We start from the raw sequence: 25,427 nt of genomic DNA on the forward strand, positions 1-25,427 counted from the left end.
CGACAGAGCACCGCGCCGCGATAGCGGCGCAGCACGGGTGCCCCGAGGCGCTGCCGTGGCGCGGCCCCTGCAGCCGCGCTCTCACCCCGCCCGAAACAGCTTGAAACTGCAGAGGAACCGCCCAAACTCGCTGAACAAATTTATTAAATAAGTGCAATAAAAGTAACTTACACGTTTAACACAAGTGACTTTTCCCCCCTTGAAACGGTAGCGATAAAACCTCTAGGATTTAAATACCTTCTCTGCTTATCCAGCACTCGGGAACCGCGTAATCTATATAAACGTGCGCGCGGGGCAGGGGACCTCCGAGCGGTCGCCCGAGATGAGCTGAATTCCCGCGCGCGGGGCCGCCGGCTGCTCTGGAGATGAAAACAACTTGGTTGACCTTCAGGTACAGCACGGAAAAAGAGATCAGATAGAAAAAAGCCCATGAGACAGGGACGACAGTCTGTTCTCTCTTTAATAACGATGTACCATCGCTGCCGATTTCAGTTTTCCAGTCCAACAGTTTGGAGAACTCCCCATCAGCCAGACCTGCACCTGTGCAACACCTTTACTCCGGAACATTTCTCTGGAGACTTCATGGCACAGGACCAAACTTCACACCAGTGTTCGTTTTGCCACTGCAGAAAACACAGGTTGTTTAGTACGGGAGAGGAAGCAGCCCGGTGAAATCATCCTTTGAAAGGGACAGGCGGCTCTGCTATACTCCAAGAAGGTCCTTTCACATCCGAAAAACAATTTCCATTTTCTCACTTGTTTCCAATTCGTACCGTTGCGTAGTTAATATTACCTTTATGCTTCACTTTAGAAGTGCATTTTTTTAGATACCCAGCAATCTCAGCGAATGTTACACACTCTAAAATACTTAACTGATTTCTCTAAAATATTGCTAAAAAGCTATTCTGGATTTGGAAAAAAATTACAAAGCCCTGAGTCACGATGTGGTCTGCCTAAGCTTATGCATTTGTCTTCTAAAAGCTGCCCGACAAAAGGCTCTGTAGTGCGCTTCTCCGGCACACACCTAATTCCTGCTCCCTAGCGGGGGCCGGGAAGCAAGGGGAGAGTCCGGAATCTCCTACGTGCCAACTTCTTGCAGTGAAAAGGCTGCAGAGTTATTGCACAGGTCCCTAAGGCATAATTACTGTGCTCCAGGACGGAGCAAAGAGAAAGGCGGACGCTGGGCTGGCTCCGGAGCCCCAACAGCTGAGCACAGCGCAGCAGGAAAGCGTCCTCGTACTCAAACGCGAGGAACGAGTGCTACCCGAGGGAGAAATGCCTCCAGGGAGCAGGCCTGGGGAGGCGTCTTGCGTAGCTCCCGACCTCTCTGCTGTTCAGACGGGTCAGCGCTGGGAAACACAGCCCTCGCTCCAACAGCGTTTGGGGTCCTGGGTTTGGGGGGTTGGTTTGCTTTGAGTTGATTTAAAAAAAAAAAAAAGTACCCAACCAGCCAAGTCTTAATTTTTTTTTAAAAGCACGTTTAAAAAAGTTGTCCTGTAATGTTATAAAATAGAAAGCACACACCCTGCTACATGCAGGATTTAACAGATGATTTTCATTACGCTTTGCTTTAACAGCCATGGTTGAGGAGCAATGGAGAGCTGTGTTTACCAGTTCACTGGACATACTATATTGACCAACCCAGAACAGACGGAGGACCTTTGCAAACCATTTTTGGTTTTTTTTTTTTTTTTTTTCCATTAAACTTGCACAACGGAAAGCTCACAGTTTTACATCCAGAAGGAAAAAATGCTCTGGGCGACGGCTGCCGAGCCCGCAGTCCATTGCGCCTGCTAACCTCTGAGCAAAACCAATGGTTGTTTTGCTTGCATAAGGAGTCAGGTTCTCAAATAGCAACCTGTGCCACTGAAGTAGAAATAAAAAAACATACATATTTGTTAGTATATATATTCCTTATGTATGTATATTTATTTATATATATGTATTTGGAAGAGTTAAAGAAACAATTTATATAAAGACTTTCAAAATACAAGCGCGCCAGTCTCCCTGTAAAAGCCATAAGCTTGCAGACAGGCCGCAGGCAAACTATAAAAAGCGCACATTGCAAAAATCAGTGCTGTGGATACAAAACAACACCGCAAACTCACTCCGTGGCAGCAAAAGAACCCAACCCCCAAAAGTTTTACCTGCGTTACCACGATCGTTCCTCCTTGTACCTGCGAGTACACGGAGGTGGGACCAGTTAATTCTATCCCGGGAAGCAATTGCCTAAGCGTTACACGTAGGAACGCTAGGATTGTTGCTTTGGGTACAAAGCTTCGTACATTGTGCCTTAACAGGATCTGTTCTCTTCACATGCTGTAGCCTATGGACGTTTATTTCAATCAAGATCTAACCAGAGAAACTCAGTATTAGAGCTGGATTTAGAAGCGAGCTGAGAGAAAGTACGCTAAAGCAGGAAAAAGGGTCTAAATTCATTAATTCAAGCTTTGCAGAGCCCCACTAAGATTTTTTTCTTTTCTTTAAGGGGCCATTTCTTGGGGATATAGTTCAGAATTAACTGTGAGATGTTAAAGCATAACCTTCATTTTTACAGTGGCTCCATCGGTACACACTCTTGCTATGTACCAAATGGGAACTCCTGCCGTTTAGCTTCATCCTCTTGCCAAGCGGAGTAATAAGGCACTTAGCGCACCGCCAGAGGAGCGCGAACAGCTATTGCGTGTCCCTCCCTACGGAATGGCGTGTCATACGGCAATAGCCGCCCAGCCCTTCAGCTTTTTTATTTGGTGCTAATTCTCGGTGCTGAGTAGTGCTTTGGGGACTGCCCTACTGCCTTTAAAATTCTAAACCTGAAATATCTGTCAAGGCCAGGCTTCCACAGCAAACCCACTTCTCACCACACCTGGCTTGTGTCACTCCTCGAGCCTCGGCGGACCCAGGGAAGGGACATCCATTTCACTTGACATTATTAACAAGCCTGAACTCATAAAATCACAGACACCGGTATTAGTAAGGAGAGCAAAAGTTATCTGTCAAAATAATGTTTCTAAGAGTTTTAAAAATGAGTGGAAACGTTTTATAATGGCCCCGATGCAATTCCTTTCCTTGCAAGGTCAATCAGGGCTTTCAGCTGACTTCAGAGGTGTTCAAGGATACCGGGCAGTTTTAGAAAAAAGTACAGTTCCCATTTCCAATGAAGGAACCAGGGGTTTTAGAGCCCGGCACAAATAAATAGACTTGTAAGCTTTCACGATGGCTATACACTTGCCCCATTTTAGCTGACAAAGTTTATCGTGACAACTACACAGAAGAGAAAGGCAGCTGTTGGAAACGGACTACTAGTGTCCCTCTTACTGTCACAAGACACCAGATCCTGGCACGGTGGCTAAGCTCACCACCAAAGAACGGCGTGATTCTTTGATTTACTTCATTAAACTTGAGGAGCGGACAACTGAAAAAGCTTTCCAATTCCTGGCCCTACTTCTAAACACGCCTTAACTGAGGCACATAAATCCACGCTATAGGATTTGCAGTCGAAAAAACCAAACCCCATCACTTCCCTCGACCACATTGCAACTTCTCCCCCCTTTTTTTTTTCTCCTTCTAGCAAACAAATGACAAAGAATTTTGCTTCATGGGACTGTTCTTTTACCCATTAATTGGTTCAAGAGTTTAGATAAACAGGATCATACAGGTCTTCCAGATAACGGAGATACATGTCGGACTATATGAAATGTGTATCTCCTTCTACATGTGCACGCATTTTTCACTTCACCTTATGCCAGCTGCTCATCAGAGCAGACGAACGACGGTATTGCTAAGCTACCAACATCATCATCACACCAAAGGAACCTGCACGACTGCAACAAGCCTGCTTTGCTCATTGTCTATCCATATTTTCAGTGGTGTTCCCTCAAGTCTAATTAAGACGAATTCTCTGTAAACGCACAGACGCACACCGGCAGCCCATCTCGTAGCCAACCAGTACATGCAGTTTCACTTGCGACCTGTTTGTCTACCACAAGTGTCTGACGGCAAGACAAACAAAATTATTGACGCTATTACTTTCGGCATGTTACAAAGTCAATTTTGACAGAAAACTATTAGCAATCTATTCTGCAATTATTGCATTGAATTGATCAGGTGGTAAAGTCTGCTAATATAGGTATTACTTCCCAAGCTTTCAGAATATATAATTGCGAACAAGTGTCACACTTAGATCAACAGAACAAATGCTTTCCAGCTCTGTCCTCAAAGCCCAGTACAATTTCTGCTTGGTAGGTTTCTTGTTCTTCCCCAAAAGAAAGCCAAAACACAAATGACTGTGGCTTTTGGATCTTAAGGAAATTCCTTACTGGATCTCCAAACCAGACGGTTAGAACCACAGCCCCAAGAGTAATCCACTAACCAGGGCACAGCCTCTGTGCTACGTGTGGCAGCAGCTCCACAGCGTGGCCACGTTAACTCCGTACTCATTGGGGAGGTTTTTTTAACGTGAGGAACCAGCCGAAGACCAACGCACGGCCTTCCTTGTGCCATACAGGGAACGTGGCAGGCTAGCTCTGTCCCAGAACATAGGCGCATTTCTAACACAAGCGTTTCTAGGAGAAAACCACAGTGCTGCACAGACAGCTAACACAAAAGTTACGTACCGCAGTTAGCAGACTAGGCAAGTACTGCTCAAGGCTGAGAAATAGCCCCATGTAGTCAAATGAAAAAGATGACGTGAGTTGCCCATACTTTTAAAATAGCTATTAACAACTATATGCCCAGTTATTAAGACAAAGGAAAAAATACTTGTCCTGTCATCGCTTTGAGTATGTTTTGCCAGTGTTTTTATTTGGGCCCCCTCTTGGGGTTGGAATCTTGCTTCCTGTGGAGGGAGGTCGAGCTTTTGCTCCTGAAGGACCTGGTTTCCTTAAATAACAGCCACCTATTTTGCCTGTGAAGAGAAAATACAGATCATTATTGCAAGCACATCTAGTCCCAGTCTTGAATTTTATCTCCCATTTTGATTCTCAAGATGCATTAAGTCTGAATGACACATACTAGCAACTAGAAGTTGGCAGGCATCCAGCCTGAGGGGCGCCTCGTTCCAGGAGCGGTAGGCCTAAGTGGTCAGGGCTCCTTTCCTATCTCTAGGAAATCGCTCTGGAGCTTTAGCTGTATCCAGGCAGGATTCAAGTTCCTTCTATGTTTCCAAATTCTAAGCAGCAGCAAGCAAACTAGCATTCTCATTAGCAAGCAGAAACAGCAAAGCTGAAGACAGACAGACACGATTGTAGGTCCAATTCGAGACTGGAAACTGTTGAGTTTAACCGCATTCCCTTATGATAGCTGAAAGAGACAATTCAACAGTTCTTTCCAGGAACTGGGAGTAGTTGTGAAATGCAGATGTGAGCAAAGCAAACACCAGACAGAGAAGGTTAACTCTAGCAATGACCTGAACAGGCAGCGGAATAAAGAACTCCGAAAAAAGTCTGAAGGAGGAAAGGTTTTGGATGTTACAGGCCAAAAAGAGTTTTGGTGCTGCAGGCAGTGAACATAGCTTGTTTGTTTAACTTCTGTGTTCAGGAAATAAAAGGATTTTGCATGTGCTTCATAAATAAAGATGACTGTTAAAAAAAAAAAAAACAAAAAACAAAAAACCAAACACCTGACATCAGCATCAGTTTCTCTTTGTTGGTGAAGAAGCCACACAATCATAAATTCTGCCTACCTCCTGGGTCTGAATTGAAAAGGAAAAAGCAGTACACAGCACTAACTATTCAATTCATCTTGTAATTAGGATTAGATTAGCATCCTCTGATTGGACATTAAAAGCTAAATCAGGATCTCGGTTCTCTGTGTCAGCGTTGAGGAGCTTTCCAGAATGTTAACTGTTGAGTATCACCGCGGATTGTTCTATTCATGGTCATGCTGTTGTGCAGAAAACAACCCTGAGCTGATCAAATTATCAAATATGCCAGTTTCCTCAATCAACTGACCTAATGCCCTCGTTTTGAAATTATTGTTACTGAATGATTTTGAGAATTTGCTCCCTAAGTATCCTGTAGTCTCTACCAGCATAAGAAATATCAGTTAGGTTACACAAATGCAAAAAACGCGTTGAACAAGTAATTAAGAGCCAGCTTGCTCTCAAGGATGAAATACTTTTCTTAAGTAATGGCAACATAGTAAAAAGCATAATCTTTATTACCATAAAATAATATCTTACCAGGCTGCAGCAGAAGAGTTTTATTTATTGTAGATAACCTCCGTTGATTCATTTTACAGCCATTTTTGCCCATTAGGTGAGATTTCCAGGCCTAAAGTCAATTAAAAAGAAGTGATATTACAATACCAGCAAAATTAGCTGATCTTTTATCTAGTCACTGTGTATGCACATCTACTTTTTAAAACATGGGGAAAACGAGAGTTGTATACAGGCTTTATGGCAATAGCATTTTAATCTGCTCACTCATAAAAGCATGAGCACCTTATGACTTACTAAGTGAAATAAATTAATATGTCCTTTTTTTTTTTTAATATAACTTAAAAGATACATCACAATAAAAAACCCCAGCCAGATCCTAGAAATTAAAAGCAAGTGACATTCGTTTTCTTTTTTAAATTTTCTTAATTAACAGAGTTAAGTCAGGAAAAAACAATGTACAAATAACATGGAAAATCTTTTCATCTATACATATTCTAAACTGAAAAAGCGTGGGCATACTACTAGGTTATGATAATAGTTAAAGCATTCAGCAACCCGAAGGAGTAGGAGCTGCTATTACAAGAAAACACGACGGCCTCTGCAAACTAGAGGCTATGTGAAGTTTCTTACTTACAAGAATAATTTGGGCAGAAGCAAGGAAAAAAAAATAATCCAAACACCACATACATTTCTCAACAAACATTTGAGATTTGGTTACAATATTTTCCGAGCTCCTCATGCCGGGCAAAGCAAAAAGGATTTGGAAAAAAACCTTGGTTTTGAGAACAGAAGCATTACTCAACGGTCCCACGGAAAGGAAGAAAATGACCTAGATTACGCATCAGCCATTGACATTTAACTGGGTCTAATACGCAGTATAGAGTTGTTGGCTGCCTACTGGATAGTCTTTTTCTGAAAATTAAATCACACACAGAACTACTTAAATATGAGCATAATGTAGTGTTAGATGATTCATATAAAAGACTGAAACAGATGTGTTAATTATTCTCTGAACAAATTGCTTTTTATGTAATACCAATACATATTTTCAATTGCTGAAAGCACATTTTGGAGCTGGCGCGTCAGAGATTTCATAGCATTAGGCAGTTACAGGCAACAGCACGTAGAAATTAGAGAGACGCAATCTCAACTCTCTTGACAATTATAGCGGTTTTTGCTTGCTTTCTCCATGTCAATTTTTTCTTATACCCAAATCAACAACATCTTAATCCTGGATGCCTTGTTGGATGTGCTCAGTCTTGCTGCAGTATTTTAAGCTGCATAATGTCACTCCGAACCCTAGGGCTGACAAGCAAACCCTCAGAATCTGGTAGCAGTTGGGAATTTGGAAAGCTGTAAGGTGTATAGCTGCCTATGCGGGAGGAGAAAGACGGACACCAAATAGCCTGTAGCCCTGTGGCTCCCACATACACCTTTAAGGGTGGAAGACCCAGGTTCAAATATGGTCCCCAGAGTGTGAGAGCGCCATTATAGACCCAAGCAATGACCCAAGCAAGTTCGTAAGTCGTTGGGTGTAAGTCAGCGTTAGAAGAGGACATGAATTCAGTCCCAGTGACATAACAACATCAGACCAATCTGGAAGGCAGTCTTACCTCCTCTCCTGGGGAAAAGTTGTCATGGCACAATGGGCAATGGTTTGCCACATTTTCTGGTTTGGAAGCTGAAATGATTAGAAAAATAATGTAAGAATTGCGAAGACAGGCGAATTTCAAATACAAGAGGAGAACTTGCACAACAAAGAGCATACAACTACCCCACGGCTAAACCAGCTCCTACCCTATTATCATTAACTGCTCTCAAAGAGGTCCCGTGTTTATCATCTACATCGAAACAAGATCAAAAGGAACGATAGGACTTAATCTGCAAGGATGTGGTAGAGGCTTTTGGTTCTCCTCACTCATCCTCCCCACATGCATTCATGGAAGCGAAGCATTTCAAGCGCTGGGCAACTCAGACATTTATTCCCAAAGTATGTCCTTCCTGAGGATTTACTCGGATTTCTAAATCCACAGTGCAGTACCTAAATAGAAGCAGTCTGACTTCCCAAAGATACAGAGTATTTGAAAGTCTGACTGACTTGGCCGTTGAAGTTCAACCTTCCTGTTTGAAACTACTCACCATTGCAAGTCTTGCTCTTAATATGTTTGGGCAGCTCATCTTTTGGAAGGGCCTCACTGCACCGCTGACATTTCCCGAAGCTGTCCTTTTTATCACAGTCCGTCAACAAGTGCTCTGTCAGGCTCGCTATCTCCACCACCTGCAAGAGAGCAAGAGGCACCCAAGACGATTTGTACTGTACTGAGCAAATAAGGATAGTATTACTAAAACTGCTTATGTGACTTTTGGAAGTTAAATCTCACTTTCCAAAATGACAAAGGGAAAAGGAAATTTTAGTCCAGTTATTAATACAACTTATAATGCTGCTCTTTTTGAAAAGCACTACCCAAGATCAACACAGTTGTGTTCAGAATTCATCTACCTTAGCATTAAGTATCTTATAGCACCTTAAAACCAGAATAACAACAGCTGGTGTCTTGTAGTAGCTCTAGAAAGTTTATGCCTAACCTGTTTGCAGTGCTCACATCTGGTTAACATAGGGCAGCGCTTCCAGTAATGGAGATCCAGTCCTTCCTCTGTGAATGATTCGTCCCTTTCACCGCAAAAAATACATAAGCTAGGAAAAAAAAAAATACAAACATCAGTAAGGTCACAGAGTGAAATGGATGAACCCTGTTTCTTCTGTTAGAAACTATTCTGAAAAATAGCTAATATCTCGATACACCTTATTTTCCCTATATAGTGTTGACCTTAGGATAGGGCATGAACAGATACTATCATATAATTTATGGTAAATACAACTATAAAGCATTTGTTCACATAGAAGACATAATTCCACAAAAGCACTGAGAACAGCTCACTGAAATTGGCTTTCAATGGCTCCAGAATTTTCAAATGCTTTCTCTATGCCCTTATCCCACAGGATGCAGGGAAGCTACAATATATCTTTGCCTTATTATATACCGGCAGTGGAACATTAAACTGTGGCAATTTCTTATCCCACAAGCAAGGACTCAGAAACAAGTTCAAGGTCACACTATCCAAGAACTTAAAAAAATCAACATCTAGGATTGCCTAGTGATAATTCCAAACGTGTTAGAAGATATTTTCTTTTTCATTGTTTCAATGCTGAAGGTATTAGCTTTGATCTACTGGAAAAATGTTATTAATGTTATTAGCTTGCAGGTTATACTACCTGCTTAAGGTGATTAGAAGCTGCTCATCTAACTTACTTATCCAAGTAATTTGCAACTGAGGAATGATCATCTCGAACCTCTGCTGCTGCAGGCTGTGGGCTTTCGTTTACCCGGTAACCTGTAAAAAGAGAACTATTAAAAACAAGATCACATTTTAATTCGTTTTTGTGCAGGCCTAGAAATACTGCTTCTCTGGATCTTAACAGCAAAGAACCTAACAGAAGCACACCATTGCCATATCGGCAAACGAGCAGTGAAAGACAACATACCTGCAGGCACTGGGGAAACTATCGCTTTAGTGATCTACAACAGTCAAATATTTTAGTGATTACTTTTACATGTAGTAGATTATTTACCTGAGGTGGGGGAGAAATCTAAAGCGGTTTCAAGCCAAGCCATACTGATTTCTTATTAGAAATTAACTGGTTAGCTGATGGTAGATTTTCTTTCGTGAACTTAATGGTTACCTCTATGGCAGGTTGAGACTCAGCCAATCCGAAGCACTTGGGCATGTTTTTAACTGAGATAATTCAATAATCCATTCAGCTTCTACAGTGTTTCAAAGACAAAGTGAAATATCTCCACATTTCTTAATACTATTTGAAACTACCTACCTTGATTCTTTGGCTTCTGAAAATCAGATTCTTTCTCCTATTGAACAAAGGAATTTACGTCAGAAATTTCCTTAATGACAGTGATGCTTGCCAGGGAGAAAGAGAACAGATTATATCCTGATTTTTCTCTAGAATTAAAAGCTTAGAAGCAGAGCCAATGCATTACAACATTCATGCCTCTGGTCCGACAGCAAACCTCTTGGGTACGGAGGCAGCAATCTTCTGAGGATGGAACGAGAGTCCTAACTCCTGGCATTGGGGTAGCTGCCTACCTTCCCAAGGGTCAGGTATAAAACTGAACAGATGTGCAGTACAGCACGCTTCTGGAGGGCCGTGATGCACTCAGTACAATTCCAGCTAGTAAAGAAACATTTAGACCTCTAGAAACACCCTCAAATTTACCATATGATAGACAAAACTGTTATAAAAAAGAATCCAAATTTTATACTACGTTAGGAAAAACAACCCCCCAAATTTTAGGCTGGACTGCTGAGGATGAAAGTCAGTTAGTGTATGTCATGGAGTCTCTCTCTCTCTTTTTTTTTTTTTTTTCTTTTTTTTTAGTTTATAATGAGACAACAGTAATGTTAAGTATCTAAGCTTGTGATACCTGAGAAAAAGAGGATTTAAAAAAAAAAAAAAAATCAAAACACCCTAACCTTTCCAGCTTGAACTTCTGCTTGTATCTCCTTTAGAGCTGCCAGCTGACCTTGCAGAACTTTTATTTCTTCCTTCTTCTGTTTCTCTGCTTGTTCCGTTACTGCCTTTCTCTGTGCCTGTCAAGAAATACTCTTTCAATTACAAAAAGTTTTTGAACCATCTGTCTTATAGAAGAGATTGCAAAACACATCAGCATAGAACAAATGGTCAATGCAGTACAGGAAAGCTCCTGCTCGGCTAAATGCCTGGTCTGTTACCGTAACGCCTCCCTCCCCCAGACTCCTCTGTACGAACCCCAAAGAAACACATAGCATTTCCTCTGTGCTTACTGTTTCCAAGGCCAGCCAGCACAAAACAGTATATGTCTATCTTCCAGAACGGTTGTGCGTTATTTCAGAAGTACCACCTCTGTATTCTTTGTAGGCTCTATGCGCAAGAGTGAGTGTATGTCATAAACTGAACACCAGCTTTTTACACTAAGTAATGTTAACAACACACCTTAAGATACTCTGCTACGCGTGTCATTCAATGGCTAATGCAGCTATGGAATCAGTATATCGCTCAGTTCAATGCAACGTTTAAAGTAGCTATGTATGTTCTACAATCTTATTACATACCCTAATGTCAGCTTCAGAAAGTTTACCGTCTATTTTAGTAAATCCGTCAAAGAGCGTCTTATAGAGAACAGTCTTGCGAATGCTTGCATCATCTGGAGGAAGATATTCTAGTATAGCAGCCTTGTGCTTCCTGTACATATCAAAGATAATCCGCAATGCTACATCACGAACTTCATAAACTCTGTGTTCCAAAGCTCCCGTTGCAAACTGAAAAAAAAAAAAAAAAAAAATTCTGCCTCTCTTTCCCACATGTTTTTTAAGGACTTGTTTATTAGCCTAAGACAATTATTTCACTGCAGTGGGAGAAACCTTCATACAGACAGTTTTTTCCAAACACTTTTTGACCCAGTGATTCTTTTTTTCTGTATTGGCATCTTGCTTCCTCACAAGGTTGTGTGTTGTCACCTCCAAGAGGCTCATAAATTCTCTTTAGTAATTCACCAAGCACTCCAAAACAGACAGACAAGCCTAATAAAACAACAACAAAAAAGCTTCATGTGCTGTAAACTCAGACTCCTACCTTCATGACGTTGCTGATGGTAAACCCAGAGTTTTCAGTTCCCATGTCTTTCAAGAGGCATTCCACTAATTCCACTTGACTCATTGCCAGATGTGTTGGGGAGTTCGGTTTGAATGGTTGAACCAAATGAACTGGAACAATCTGAAGAGGTTTAACTTCACTACACAGTGCCATTTCCTATAAACGTACAGAGAGTCAGCGTGTGTGTAGGAATGCTAAATGAGGAAAGTGAACTGTCTTTGCAAAGTAGGCTTGTTCTAAGTTACCTATATCAAGTTCAGTAAAATGAAATAAGCCTTCTGTAAGAAGTAGCTGCTCATTTGTTACTTTAGCAGTCAGAAATTGCTTGCAAAGGCTTTAAAGAGAAGATTATACAGATGTTTGGTCTTGCTTTTGGCATCAAGCTACTGAGAAATGGATAAAATCTCAGACAGGCTCAGATGAGTTACAGAGCTGGACTGTAAAAAAAATTTCAAGAACTCCATCTTACCCTGAGCTATCTGAGGAGGAGGTAGATGAGAAGTGTCACAAAGGATACACGGTCTTGACATTGCAACAAGATGAACTTCAAGACTGCTTCAGAAGACATACGTCATCTTCTAATTCCTCATTCTATTTTGCAAAGAACCTTAAGGACTAAATTCTGCTGCTATTCAAAGCTCAGTGTTTATTCCGTTGCTGGTAGCAGAATGTTTAATAACCCGAAGCACCCCTCTCCCAGTTCCTGTCAGCTCAAGCAGACGGCGGTGTCCTGCAGCCTCTCTTCCCGAGGGCCAGACGCAGTTGTCACTGGTCTGTTTTGGACACACCGATGCCTAGAAATAGGTGGCACCTTCCCTAAAGAACTGCTTGTTCAGGCAGCGTATCATCTATTAGCAGCGATACAAAATAAACACATTTTCATCTCTCCAGGCCATGTCCTGTCTACAAAAATACATTTGTAACCATTTTCTCATTTCCTTTCCTATTCAATTACAAAAATCTATTATAAACAAGCCAGGCAGTAGTAATAAAGTAACCTGTCAGCCTTGGGGTTCCAGTGACACACCAGACACTTCACACAATAAGGCTGTTAAAATTTTACTTACATCTACAGCGAAAGAAAAGTCTTTTCCCTCCATGTGTGGATGCAAGCAAGGATAAGTACCCAGTGCCAGTGACTCACTCCCCTCCACTCCTGGGACTGAATTAACGCATTTTCACACGGAACTACTGTTCTTTCTTCTAAATTCTACTGGAAAAGAGAGCCTGTAATCCTCTTGCAGCTATTCACAGCTGCTCTTTGCCAACACTGAGCAAGGAATGGACTGTGTCTTTAAATGGGCATCTTTTTTATGCTTTTGCTAAGCTGACTTTCAGAAGCTGACTGTCAAAAATGCAATCAAATCGCAACCCAGCCTGAGGAGCACGTTGTACCTTCTCGCTCTCATCTCTGTAGATCACTTGCAACTAAGAAGAATGGAAGAGCTACACCCTCCTTGCACCCGCAGCAGCAGCTGTCTCCCCACGCTGTCCCCCACAACAAAGGTGATGATACGCAGCCACAAGAAACACTGCAAAGATACTAAGTTGGTGCTACCACTTTGCCTTCCACATAAGGTGTAACCCTTCGCAGCAGCAGACTCTGGACCTGAAGTCAAGTCTGCTTAGATGGTATCCACCTGTAAGCTCTGTGACATACTCAATGCACATTGAACTCTCGTTTGAAGAAAAACACCTACCTGAATAAAGTTAGAAGCCACAAGGCGAAGACGGGATGAAGAGTCTCCTGTTCTGGAAAGCAAATTTGGAAGCGTTTTTTCCACACAATGAGAAGCTTCTAGTTTTCCTAGTTTATGTTTTGGTATATATTGGGTAATGATCATTTTTAGAAGTTTCAGGGAAGCTTGAAAAACCTAAGTTAAAAAGAAAAAGGAAACACTGAACAAAAATACCACACAGATCCCTGCTTTCAGACAATATTGTAAAGTCTTTTCTGTAGGTCTAAAGAGCAGCAGCCACAGGAATCTAGAATTACAGTAACACTCTTAACGGAAGCTACTTCGGATAGCTCTCTTGCAGAAAACATGTTGCTAGGGCTTAGGTGAAAGGCTTCAGAATTTGTTTTATAAAGAGCAACACAGCTCTTGATGTTTTTTCTTTTCTTCTTGTTTAAGGCTTATTTGAAGCCTAAGTCTCCTTAGGCTAACTATAGTCTCTCAAGCTGGAAAAGAAAACTTACTTCATTGCTGTATTTCAACTTTACAAAAGAAAAAACCCCAAAAAACTCCAAAAGGCTCAACCACACTATGCATTTACTGCATCAGCAGTTGTTTCTCAAGCTCATTACTCAGCCCAGGGCAGTGTTTTCCATGCTGCTGAGTGCTAGACAGTGCCCAGTCCTTGATCCTAACTAAAAGCTGACATTTCAGTTGGTTTTGGTTTGGGGTTTTTTTGTTTGGTTTGGTTTTGGGGTTTGTTTTTTGTTTTTTTTAAAAAACTTACTCAAAAGTAGTTTTACAAACTATCTGTGTACATTATTTAAAGTGCATTAACCACACGGTTCTACAATTTTTGCTGTTAGTTCTTCACTGGAGCATTCCTTATCAAACATATTACAACTTACTGAAGACACTATGTCTTTGATGGCTCTCCTTACAAGAAAAATGGCAGCCCTCAGCATGTTCTTTAAATCATCCTTTGGAGTGTTTACCGACATTTCCATCAGCTTCTTATATACAGCCAGTAATGCATCTTCTCGATACGACCAAGTTTTGGAATATGCTCCTGAAACCTGAACAAAGAATAAGTTTATCTTTTAAAAGGTCAATACGGATACTTCAATATTTATTCAACATTTATATACAGAAACAGCCTCAAAAGAACTTATGAACTTAAGCATGAAATCCCCAGGAGTTTCCTACAGGAATTTGGCTTTTATTAAAAGCACGTTTTTTTGAAAAACGATGAGTGAAATGGATTAACAGGTCAGGCTCAAGGAACTATTTCAGGTACAGTAATGGTTTCTCTCACTACAATAGACAGTGGCAAGTTATGGGTATTCTGGTAGGGTCCGTATCCTAAAGCAGTCTACCAGACACTATCTGCTTAACAGCTCATCAAGTAATCAATCACAAAAGCTACAGCATCATATAAACATTGAAAACAGGCACCCATATATCCAAGGTCATTTTTTAATCTCAAATGTTTAAGTAACAGCTCTGAACACATAAAACTCATATCAGTAGGTCTTTGTTGACAGAGCACATATCAAATCAACTCAATAATCACAATAATCTATGTGTTTATTTTGTTGTTCTTTACCAAAGCTTCTCCAAAAACTTCAATAGCAGGGCTGGCCTCCCTCAGGGCCTTCTCAGCTAATGGTTCTGGTTCCCCAGTAATGCCACTTCTTGGAGTATCACTGATGTCCTCTTCAGTCATCTCCGGCTCCAGGTATGCAATTGCTTCATCAAACTGTTTACAGATAACTGGAAGAGGTCTCTCATCATAAGGTAAAAATTCAACCTAACAGAGAAGACAAAATTTGCTATTCTAGAAATGGCTTAAATGTGAAGGTGTTTCATCACTAATTGGATTCACCTCGATGTATTTTTTCCCCTGTCAAAGCAGTGCCGCTTTGCAATTAAGTACAGATGTTGAAGTTCCCATAACGAAGAACATCATGAAGAAATGGAATCAGTGCTTGTGAATAAAACTTATTTCTTGTCTATAGAATACAATAAAACACAAAATGCCTTCTGTGGAAGCGCACACATCTACAGAAGTCACCTGTTGATAGGAAGTCAGCAAGTCATGAAGCTTTATTTGTTAAATTATTTTACGTCAACATCCTGTTAAGAGAGAATTCTACTGCTACTAGAGTCAATACGAGTCTTCCTTAGCTTTGCCAAATGCTGGAGCAGCAAAACCTGAAGATCAAGATAACTAGATACTATGATTTTCTTCCTCTCTTTAGAGATGACACCAAGACTCTTACCCTACAACCACATTCCAACAAATTCCCTTCCTGCTGTAGATTCATCCAACACAATCTCTCAGAAGGAGATTTATTAAGCCATTAATGGAGCACGCAGAATTCAGCTTCTACTATATTGGCTGTGTGAGCCCTGATTAGTCATTTCATGTCGATTTGCTTCCATTCACCTATTTGTAAATCAATTCTACCTCAATCTCAATGAACATTTGTAAAAGCTTCCAAAAAAAATCAGGAAAGAGAAAGACCAATGCCAATTAGGAGATGGGCACTGCTCAGAAATACAGTCAATTTCAGATACTATATAAGCTATGAGAATAACCATGAAAGACCCTGTTGTTTTGGAAGGCTGAATACAAGATCATTTGCTGTGATAGATTTCTGCAGTAACAGAGGTACACTACTTACATTTTCTTTCAGAAACGCTTCCCCAGAGGCTGTGGGATGAGTCACAGGAGGAGGAAGGGACTGATGGGGAACAACAGGATCAGTAGAAGTGGGATCTGCTGACTTCTCTTCCAGCAAAGGCTCTGCTTTCCACGGCTCTCCTTTTTGCAGTTCTGTGTGCTCACAAGGAGATGAATTTGTAGCTTTTGGGCACTGAGGATTGTCAGTATAAATCGCAGGCTCCAAAGGCAAGTCAGGTGGTTTTCGAGTCTGAGAAAGGCAAGGAGATTTTGTAAAGCAAGGCTAACGATGTACTAAAATCAGAGTTAACACAGCTGCAACTCTGACAGTTAACAAGATTCTGCTGCTTTCAAGTAAATACCAGACCTCGCTCACAGACACACGCAGTGTAATCATTTCCACTGGATGCAGTTTTATGAAACAATTGGAAAATAATTCTGTGTGGATGCGTGTGTGGAGAGGTTATGAAGCTTCCTGTTCTGAAAACAATATAAAACTGTATTTTATCACGTTAATTCTGTATGGTTAGCCATGATGCCAGCATAAGCCTGTTATACCCCTTCAAAATGCGAGAAAGTACCTCATGAACCTGCATCGGGTAGCCCTGAAATTACGCAAAACATTCAGGATTCTAATGTCATTTGCTTGAGACCTGAACAGTTCGATGGCGTGTAATGTACGGAGAACTAAGCATGTTCATAAAATGCCACGTGCAAGTCTTTGGTTAGGGAAATCCACAATCCAAATAGAAAACTTAAGATCCATATGTAATTGTCATAAAATACCTGTGTGGCAACTCATTCCCTGAATTTATTTTGGTTGCTCTGCCATTTCTGTTTACAACACCCACATGACAAAGCCTCCTGAATTAGGAATAACAGTACCCACCATCAGCTCCGCATCCAGAAGGTCGTGGAGCTCCAGTTGCTGATACACCTTCAGGCGGTACGCTTCCATTTGCTGTTTCTTCTTTTTAGCAAGATCATAATCCTCTTTCTCTACAGCATAGCGCTTCTCTACCTCATACCGTCCAAGTCGTTCCCCTACCTAGAAGATGGTGTAAGAAGCTAGCTTGGAACCACATTACTGTACATATGTACATGGCCCAGTATTTCCAGCCAAGTTATTAAATCAAGCTATCTGATTTTAAAATTACTATTTTGAAAATACACCGGAAATCATTACGATTCCACATGAACGCTAGGGTCCCTGATGGACCACCGGAACACTGTTTGGCTTAGGAGATAAACAGTCTTTCAACAATACCTTTTGCAAGTCTGCGATGGCTTGTTTGAGTTTCTTGGCATAATCGTAGCGTTCACGATGGACAGCTTCGCGCTTCTTCTCATCCAGTCTACGTATTATCTGAGCAACTTCTGGATCCTGGTACATATCAAAAGCCAAATCATCCAGAGGTGAAATGGAGTCAGGTTTCCTGAAGATAGAAAATGATTAAAATAAACTTTCAGCTAATCCAAAACAGACCAGGCTGAGCACACGTCTTCTCTTTTCTCTAGCAGGCAACTAACAAAATACAGAGACTGAGAACTACTTTAGACTGCATAGATGTTTTGCCGGAGTATATGGAAAAGAACATCCTTACCCAAGGTAAGTTCCGTCTAAGGCAGGATCATCTGATTTAATTCCTAGGTAGTGGTCTATCAGCTTCTCTCTGGAAGGCTTTGCAGAGGGAGAAAAAAAATTTTAATGCACACTCATCGACATCAAGCACACATTCAGGACAGAAATTCTGAGTTGCCACAATCAACATAAGCTATGCAACTTACAGTACTTATGTTTCGGGGCATATTGAAACAAGAGAATTTGGAGAGGCTGAAAATGCCAATTGATTATGTTTTATTTTTTGTATCCACAAATTAGGCTGAATTTTTTGAGAGCTTTCTTGCTTTGAGATAACATTACATGGCAGCTCTGCTACAGCACAAAACTAGCAGAAGAAAGATGCATTCCATTACCCCAAGAACCCTGTAACTGAACACGTGTAGCAACAGTAAAAAGATGGGGATGCTTTGCACTTACAATATTATTGCTGTCATTACTGTAGTCTGCTGGATCTCCAATAATGTTTATAGCTACTAGGGCAACCTGGGATAGATTTAAAGAAAATGTAAATGCAGAAGGTCATTACATTTTCCATATCTTATGAAAACTGAAACAAAAAACTTGGAACAAAAAAAAAAAAATAGGACCTGTGGTCTCCAGGGTGGTATGGAAACAAAGAAAAGCACCACGTGCTAAAGGTACTTCATGCTTCATTAAAAATTTATTACCAAATCTACAGACCACATTGCACAGTTATCAGTTGTTCCCTTTTCTGGTCTGGGATGGAAGTGAAAAGAGTCACTGCAGAATTGAGGCAGTTATTTGCTTTTTCTGTATCAGGATGGCTGTACAACACCTCCACTTAATGCCACATCAGATCCTAAAGATTAAGAGTGGCTTTGTAGCAACCGCAAAGCTGTTCTCACGGGAAATACTTTGTCTTCAGCACGGAGCCGCTGTGCAGTCTAAAACTCAGAACGAAAGGCAGTAATGGAACATGCACTTGACTCGTTTGTTCTGGACAACTTGCATGCACTTGGTCATGATTCCAAGTCGCTTACAACCTCTTATTAGTAGTTACTGTTTTAAAAAAAATCAAAAATAAACCCAGGAGCTTTCAACCAACATTTTTAGCTTCTACGAATCAAGGGAGCAGATTTCTATGCCTGTCCCGTACTACTGAAACTTCATCTAGCTTACCAGGTAAGTGCTTTTAACTCAACTTACCTGACCATATAAGTTGTATTTATTGACGTAATTTTTATGGAAAATCAGCTTCAGGTACTGGCCAACTGCATCCATATACACAGATTTTAACTCTCGCGCTTTGAAACCAGTCTTTTCATTGTCCGAGAGAGGGACATAACTGAGAAGGAAAACGTAACATGTGAGCAGGGGAAACGCACAAATACACAGCTGTATTTTTGCTCCTCAGGTTAGCACTTTGATAAGGTTTAAACTCCCTCATAACTGACACAACGCGTGCTGTCATCTGACAAGAGCGTTCATCTGCATCATGCCTCTTACACCTACGTCTTCAGCTTTGTTACGGATCTAAGCCAGTACGGAATCTCCTTACTGCTTGTAGCACAATGTATCAATGCTGCATGCAAAGCATAACGAATATTATTTCCTCCTGAGGCCCTTCTGTTAAGGTAATAAAACCCTTTAGAGCTTTTTGACTTACCCTAGTCTGTGAAACCTCTCTGACTGATAAGGAGCAAAGTATTCAGGCAAGCTTTCACTGATGTAGAACTCAATTTTGCTTGAAATCATGTACTGGTGAGCAAGCAACTGCAGTTTTCGTATTCGACATCTCTCCACCAACTGCAGAACAATTTCCTGTGGATACTGACAGAGTCTGAAAACATACACAATTGCTGAATCGTCTTTTTAAAGGTGACTTCACTTCCAACTTGAGTAACATTTAATTATGAACCTTTCCAAAGTTATTATAGGTTAACTCAGTATTACAAATATTGTAAAAAGAAACCAAAGAGTAGAGTAGAAACACTCTTTGCTTCATCGCACGCATGCGCATGTTATACGTATCTAGAGGATATGCTGGATTTTTAATGCTAAGCCAAAGCAGTTGTGAACTCCAAGACTGACAGGAATAAAAATAGTTCCCTTTTTTCTTTTAAAGGACTAAATGCAACGTGATGCCTTTAGGGGGTAACCAAGGCACTTTTTCCCCAGGATAAGGATTCCATGGGAATAAAGTAACTTTTTTGGTTTTATAATCAGTTTGGCCTGGGATGCTGTAAACTACTCTGACCACGCATGGTGCGTCTCCCACTCATTTTAAACTCAGCGCTTCAGAACTACGCGCGTTCCTCCCGCTGGCCATACCTGGGTGATCGCCATCCATTCACCGTCGGCGCGTGAACCATCAGCTCTTTTGCGCTGAAGCCATCTTCGTGTCCCGACGAACTAACAACTATAAAGCCGATCTTGTGTGGCATCCTGCAGAAGCGAGCTAGTCAAAGCAACGATGTTTCGAGCTTAAGATAATCCCTGGAAGGACAATAAAAGAACACTGAAACACTACAGTCAAAGAATTCAATCCTGTGGTCCATCAAGTCAGTAGGTGATAACTATAAACATAGATTTTCTTTAAATATTGGCACCATAAGCTGCACCATGTTCTTATGCCGAGTGTTTTATTAGTACTTAGTGAAACGAGGGTTTAGCTGACTTGTATAACAGTTTGTCAATAAACTCAATTAAATCTGCTAATCTAAGACGGAGCGTGAAACTATTTGGGTTCCAAAACGCGCACGGGAGCGAGCCATACCGTCCTCTGCGTGCTTGAGCCGACGGCATAAACCCAAATAATCGAGAATAAGGTGAATTTAGCCAAAAGCCAGCTACCACCCTTCCACAGCTACCCCGCGCCCCGGCTGCTGACAGGGGCGGCAGCGGAAGGGAGGCGACGGCGGGCAGGACAAGCGCCAGAGACCGCCGCTGCCCCCCTTCCCACCGCGATGGTACGGCATTAATTTCGGCTCCGGCCGCTTCGCCACCTGAGGCGGCGGCAGGCCGAGGCGGCGCCCCGCAGGCCGCGCAGGGGTCACGGCGCCGGCTCGGGGGAGCGGTCGGGCCGCGGACAAAGCCGCCCGGCGCGGCGGGGGCCTCGGAGGAGGCTGGCCCGGCCGGAGGGGATGGGATGGGAGGGAAGGGGGCCGGGGGGGAAGCGGGGGGGAAGCGGCCGGGCCGGGCCGGGCCACACTTGCCTCGCTGCGGCCCCATCGCCGGGTCTCATGGCAACGCCGTGGCCGCCGCCGCCGCGCATGCGCGCCCGCCCGAGCCGCCCCTCAGGGCGCATGGGCGGCGGGACAGGGACGGGGCCGCCGCCATGGCGGAGCCGCTGCGGGCTTTCCGGCTGCGCGGGTGCGGCAGCCCGCAGAAGTTCGGGGTGGCGGCCGGGAGCCTGCGCGGGCTGCTGCGGAAGGGCTGCCGGCTGCTGCAGGTGCGGGCCGGGGGCCGCGGCGCGGAGCCGTTGGCGCGGGCCCGCCCGTCCCTCACCCGCCGCGGGGGCAGCTTCCCTTGCCAGGCAGCCGCCTCTGCCTCTACGAGGACGGGACGGAGCTGACCGAGAGCTACTTCCGCGTCCTGCCGCCGCAGACGGAGCTGGTGCTGCTGGGCCCCGGAGAGAGCTGGCGGGGCTGTGAGTGCGCCGAGGGCGGGCGGGGGCCGGGGGGGGGGGGGGGGGCGGCGGGCGGCGGCGGGGCAGCGCCTGGGCCCGGCCGCGGTTCCTCAGCCGGCGCCGCCTCGCCCGCGCGAGCCGCAGGTGCCAGCGACCTGGAGCGGTTCCTGGCCGCCTTCTGCTCCCAGCGGGACGCCCTGGCCGCGGCGGCGCGGAAGCTGCTCTCCGACGAGCAGGCCCCCGGCAGGCAGAAGCTGCTGGCGGACCTCATCCGCAACCTGAGCGAGAACGCCCTGGCCGAGGAGAAGGAGGACGACAAGAAGTGGTTTGAAGGTGCGGCTGCCGCCCGCGGGAGCGGCGTGGGGCGCCGGGTCTCGCTCGGCTCCCGAGAGCCGCGTCCGTCAATTTTACCGTTCTTAAAGAAGAGTAGTTGACAAATTTGGGAGTCCTTCGGGCTGGTGTGATTTGGTACCCGGCTGGGGGATTAGTTATCACTTACATTGGCGTGCGTTTTTAAGTTTCTTTCGGATATATGCATTTTTACTATCAGAAAATGGTAAAAACCCCAACGTTCCCTATTGCTCTATCCAAGATCGCTCTCTAATACTTTTTTCCCTATTAACACGGTCCTGCATTTACAATCTTTCAGCAACTTGCTAATAGTATATTGATAATTTGCACATATCAGCCAGCTAACCTTTCTTTATGTTTCCTTTATACTTTCTTTGCAAATTCCCCCTCCCGTTCCCAAGTCATTGCTGCAGTTCTTCCTGAACAATTCCCTTTTCTTTTCGCACACTCTTGGTGTTCTGTGTATGCACATTAACGAGAAACATTTAACAACTATAATTCCAGCTACTGCTCTCACAGCAGATGCTCTGCATGGTCCTTTTCAGTGCTAAGAGCAGGGTAGTCTTGAAGCAGTAAAATAAAAATGGGAAAGGAAAAAAATCTGTGCGTACTGAGTTTGTGAAAAGAAAGGAAAAATACCCAGCTAGGCAGAAGCACAGCATTAAAAGTACTCAGTTACAAGACAATCTAATTAACTCCCTTTAGGTCTAGAGTCTCGTTTTAAGAACAAATCAAGCTACATGCGATACAGTTGTGAAAGCAGAATACGAAGCTACATGAAAGAGGTAAAAGTTTCTGTTGAACTAACTTGTATTTTCAAGCTTCTAGTAAAAATAGTTCTGTGACCACATATATATAAAATGCTTTTACGGCGCAATGTATTGTAGAAAAGAGCCCCAGGCTGCTACAGGCATCAAGGAATGACTGTTTTGTTGGTTTTTTTTGTTTTTTCCCCCGCCCTCCCTAGGTTAGTGGTTTTACTTCAAATGTTCATCCTACAGCAAGAGATGAGTATAAAAGGATAATTGACCTGATGTCAGATAAACTGAAATCTGTGAAATACAACGGATGCTACTTTGACAGAAGAGAGGAGGAGGCAGTCCGCCTCTGCACTGCGGAGGGATGGTTCTCTTGTCAGGTAAGTTCAGCCCTTCCTAAAGCAGAGGGCCTTGGTCCCAGCCAGCAGTGGCATGACTTGCAACGACATTAGAGGAAGGAAACGGTTACCTGGATGCTTGCGTAGCGCGGTATCAGGTTTGGCAGGGTGATGTCATAGCGTGCGTCATCTATCTTTGGGTAGTTAGAGCAAGCGGGAGGACCGCGCTGGGGTGACGAGCAGCACGCCTGTCATTGCAGCCGTCTGGTTTTACAGGGGCCTTTCGACAGAGATGACTGCCCGTGTAAGCATTCGATCAACCCCTACAGTAACAGGGAAAGCAGAATCCTCTTCAGTACCTGGAATCTCGATCACATGTATGTACGAAGTATTAATCCAAACTTAGCCGTTTCGTGCCCTTCATCTTAGGTGGGAAAGGTGTAGCCATTGAGTCTTTACCTCGTCCTTCCCCCCGCTGTGCAGTTAGCTCCGCTATGAACACTGCATTGTGACCAAAGATGCTTGGATGCTGCAGCTGCTTCTGGTAACATAAAATCCTGAAGACAGATCATAATGCTGTCTCTCCTTAGCTGCTTTGCTTCTCTTCAGATTTTCTTTGTATGGAAACATACCCCTTCTCACCACGTTATCCTTTGTGAAGAGTCCTCTCTGGCAAAAACCCTCAGACCCATTTTCAGGCATTGTGCACTTGCGAAGCAAACAGGATTGGCTAAACTAATTTCCTCAGGAAAAAAAAATAAATCATAATCCTAGTTATGGTGAAAGAATTCAAATTCTGCCTGGCTCTAAAAGGAAGACGGAGACTTGATTATTATGAAAAAACTTTTGATGGCAATATTGTTTTCTCTTTTGTGTACTAAAGAATAGAGAAGAAACGTGCTGTCGTCCCAGAACTGGCAGAAGCTGTCAAAACACGAGATGGAAGAGAAGTGAACTGGGAATACTTCTATCAGCTGCTGTTTACCGTGGATAATTTAAAACTTGTACATATTGCTTGCCATAAGAAAACCAATCATAATCTCAGCTGTGACAAAACTAAAATTTACAGAAAAAGGAAGCAAAACCATAAGATTTCATAGTGCTCTCTCTGGAAGTGACTTCTGCTTTTTTCAAAATCATGTCATGTGGTATCATTTTTAAATCGCTCTAGTTTCTTAAACAAAAACTTATTTAGGAGTCTCCGGCAAAAGAGACTTGCTAAGTGATTCAACTGCAGTCTCACAAAGCATACATTCATATCGTGCCTAATTCTACTCTCCCGCCTTCTCGCTTACTACAAGCCTTCCTTAGATCGCACTGTGTTCAGTGCGATAAAATACAGCTGTGAGTCAGAGTATAAAAACGGGGCAGAGGCTGACACTGATTGTGCCCTCCAGTCTCTTTCTTGCCATGACAAATGTAGGTCCCAAACTCACAGTACACAGAAAGGAAACTTAGACAAAACATCTCTTAAAAACTTATCTGAGGGGACCTGTAGGTTCGTATTTCTCTGAACATTAAGCCAAACAAAAAATACTTCAGGATAATTATTTTGCTCCGTGCCTTTTCCAGGTAGACAGACAAGCAGTATGCCGAAGGGCGATTCAGGACAGAGCCGCTGGCTCTTCTCTACCAAAATACCTGCGCTCATCCACGACCACTCCATTTGCTGCCGCTTTAGACGTGCATCTCCTAGGAGGAGGAGCAAGGCCGTGGCATATCTTTGCTTCTACCACCTTTGTTCTTTGTCACCTTTCCCATTGATTTCCCTCTTCTTTCAAACAGTTTCTGCCTCTAGCTTGAGTCTGCTTGAAGCAATACAGGCAGTGTTACTGTGTAATAATCATGTTTACCTGCTGCTTTAGAGAATATTGCTTTTGTAAAACACATCCTACCTCAGGTAGCAAAATACAAATGGATCAATTTTTACTTGATATTCTTTTTAAACATCAGCTGATAGCAACTGAACTTTTAGGGATTGTCAGTGTAAACGACGGAATTTTTTTAAATAAAAAAATTACCACCATCTTTCTGTGTGTGTATATGTGGAGGCAGAGGTGCAGGAGTGGTTAATCAGGTCTAATATAGCACGGCCAATACAGCCTAGAAAGACTGAGGGCAGGGAAATGTGTTTATGAATGGAGTGCTAGCTGCTTACAGCTATGTAAATAACATCGCTCATCTCTAGGGAAGAGCTCTGTTTTCCCCGTATCGTTGGTCCTCTTTCTTACCTGGGCAAATCCAGCTAGTCCACACAGAATCGTATTACGATATCATTGCTGTGTGAGCCATAACTTACTAGGTCTTGGAAATGCAGGAGCTTTGCTACAGAGAATATTGATTTACTTTAAACAACAAACTCAATCCTCCTCTGAAACATTTCAATACGAGAAGTAGGTAGGTGCATTTTAAATACAGGATTTCTAATACCAGTGCACTGAACTGATCCTTAGTGAATGCGCGTCATCGGTAACTGAGATGGAAACGCACACCACACTGTTTTGACATTGGGGAAGGCAGCACAGCTAAGGTTCTGAT

At 42.9% G+C, this 25,427-nt stretch overlaps 2 protein-coding genes across 10 annotated transcripts; one reads left to right on the forward strand and one right to left on the reverse strand.

The window, feature by feature from the left end:
• Positions 1 to 5: 5 nt before the first annotated feature.
• Positions 6 to 23,146, reverse strand: CEP104 (centrosomal protein 104). 7 transcript variants are annotated; one of them, XR_015704302.1, is made up of 23 exons: positions 21,030 to 21,133; positions 20,146 to 20,310; positions 19,481 to 19,654; positions 19,021 to 19,159; positions 18,271 to 18,336; positions 17,834 to 17,910; positions 17,497 to 17,665; positions 17,119 to 17,277; positions 16,231 to 16,479; positions 15,150 to 15,353; positions 14,452 to 14,619; positions 13,568 to 13,741; positions 11,847 to 12,023; positions 11,327 to 11,533; positions 10,709 to 10,825; positions 10,050 to 10,086; positions 9,472 to 9,553; positions 8,747 to 8,855; positions 8,300 to 8,438; positions 7,774 to 7,841; positions 6,182 to 6,272; positions 4,617 to 4,906; positions 6 to 1,866 (listed from the first exon to the last, which is right to left on the reverse strand). XR_015704302.1 is itself a non-coding variant. In XM_087755399.1 (23 exons), the coding sequence occupies exons 2-22, from the start codon at positions 20,256 to 20,258 to the stop codon at positions 4,770 to 4,772; spliced, it is 2,856 nt and encodes a 951-aa protein (XP_087611525.1). In that variant the 5' UTR covers positions 20,259 to 20,310; positions 21,030 to 21,133; the 3' UTR covers positions 6 to 1,866; positions 4,762 to 4,769. The 7 variants fall into 7 exon arrangements, 5 of the variants coding, with proteins under 5 accessions (XP_087611525.1, XP_087611524.1, XP_087611526.1 ...); XR_015704301.1 differs by having other exon boundaries at positions 6 to 623; positions 1,727 to 4,906; XM_087755399.1 differs by having other exon boundaries at positions 4,762 to 4,906.
• On the forward strand, positions 21,095 to 24,917 carry DFFB (DNA fragmentation factor subunit beta). Of its 3 annotated transcripts, XM_087755406.1 has the most exons (7): positions 21,096 to 21,265; positions 21,337 to 21,463; positions 21,587 to 21,775; positions 22,499 to 22,578; positions 22,761 to 22,931; positions 23,166 to 23,266; positions 23,773 to 24,917. In XM_087755406.1, exons 1-7 carry the CDS (start codon positions 21,152 to 21,154, stop codon positions 23,987 to 23,989), a joined length of 999 nt encoding a protein of 332 aa, XP_087611532.1. In that variant the 5' UTR covers positions 21,096 to 21,151; the 3' UTR covers positions 23,990 to 24,917. The 3 variants fall into 3 exon arrangements, with proteins under 3 accessions (XP_087611531.1, XP_087611532.1, XP_087611533.1); XM_087755405.1 differs by having other exon boundaries at positions 21,095 to 21,265; positions 21,337 to 21,775; XM_087755407.1 differs by lacking the exon at positions 21,587 to 21,775.
• The last annotated feature ends 510 nt before the right edge of the window (positions 24,918 to 25,427 follow it).

The sequence above is a fragment of the Nipponia nippon genome, unplaced genomic scaffold (assembly GCF_047370975.1).
Source record: "Nipponia nippon isolate SJK-2023a ecotype South Korea unplaced genomic scaffold, ASM4737097v1 scaffold_19, whole genome shotgun sequence".
NCBI classification, from domain to species: Eukaryota; Metazoa; Chordata; class Aves; order Pelecaniformes; family Threskiornithidae; genus Nipponia; species Nipponia nippon.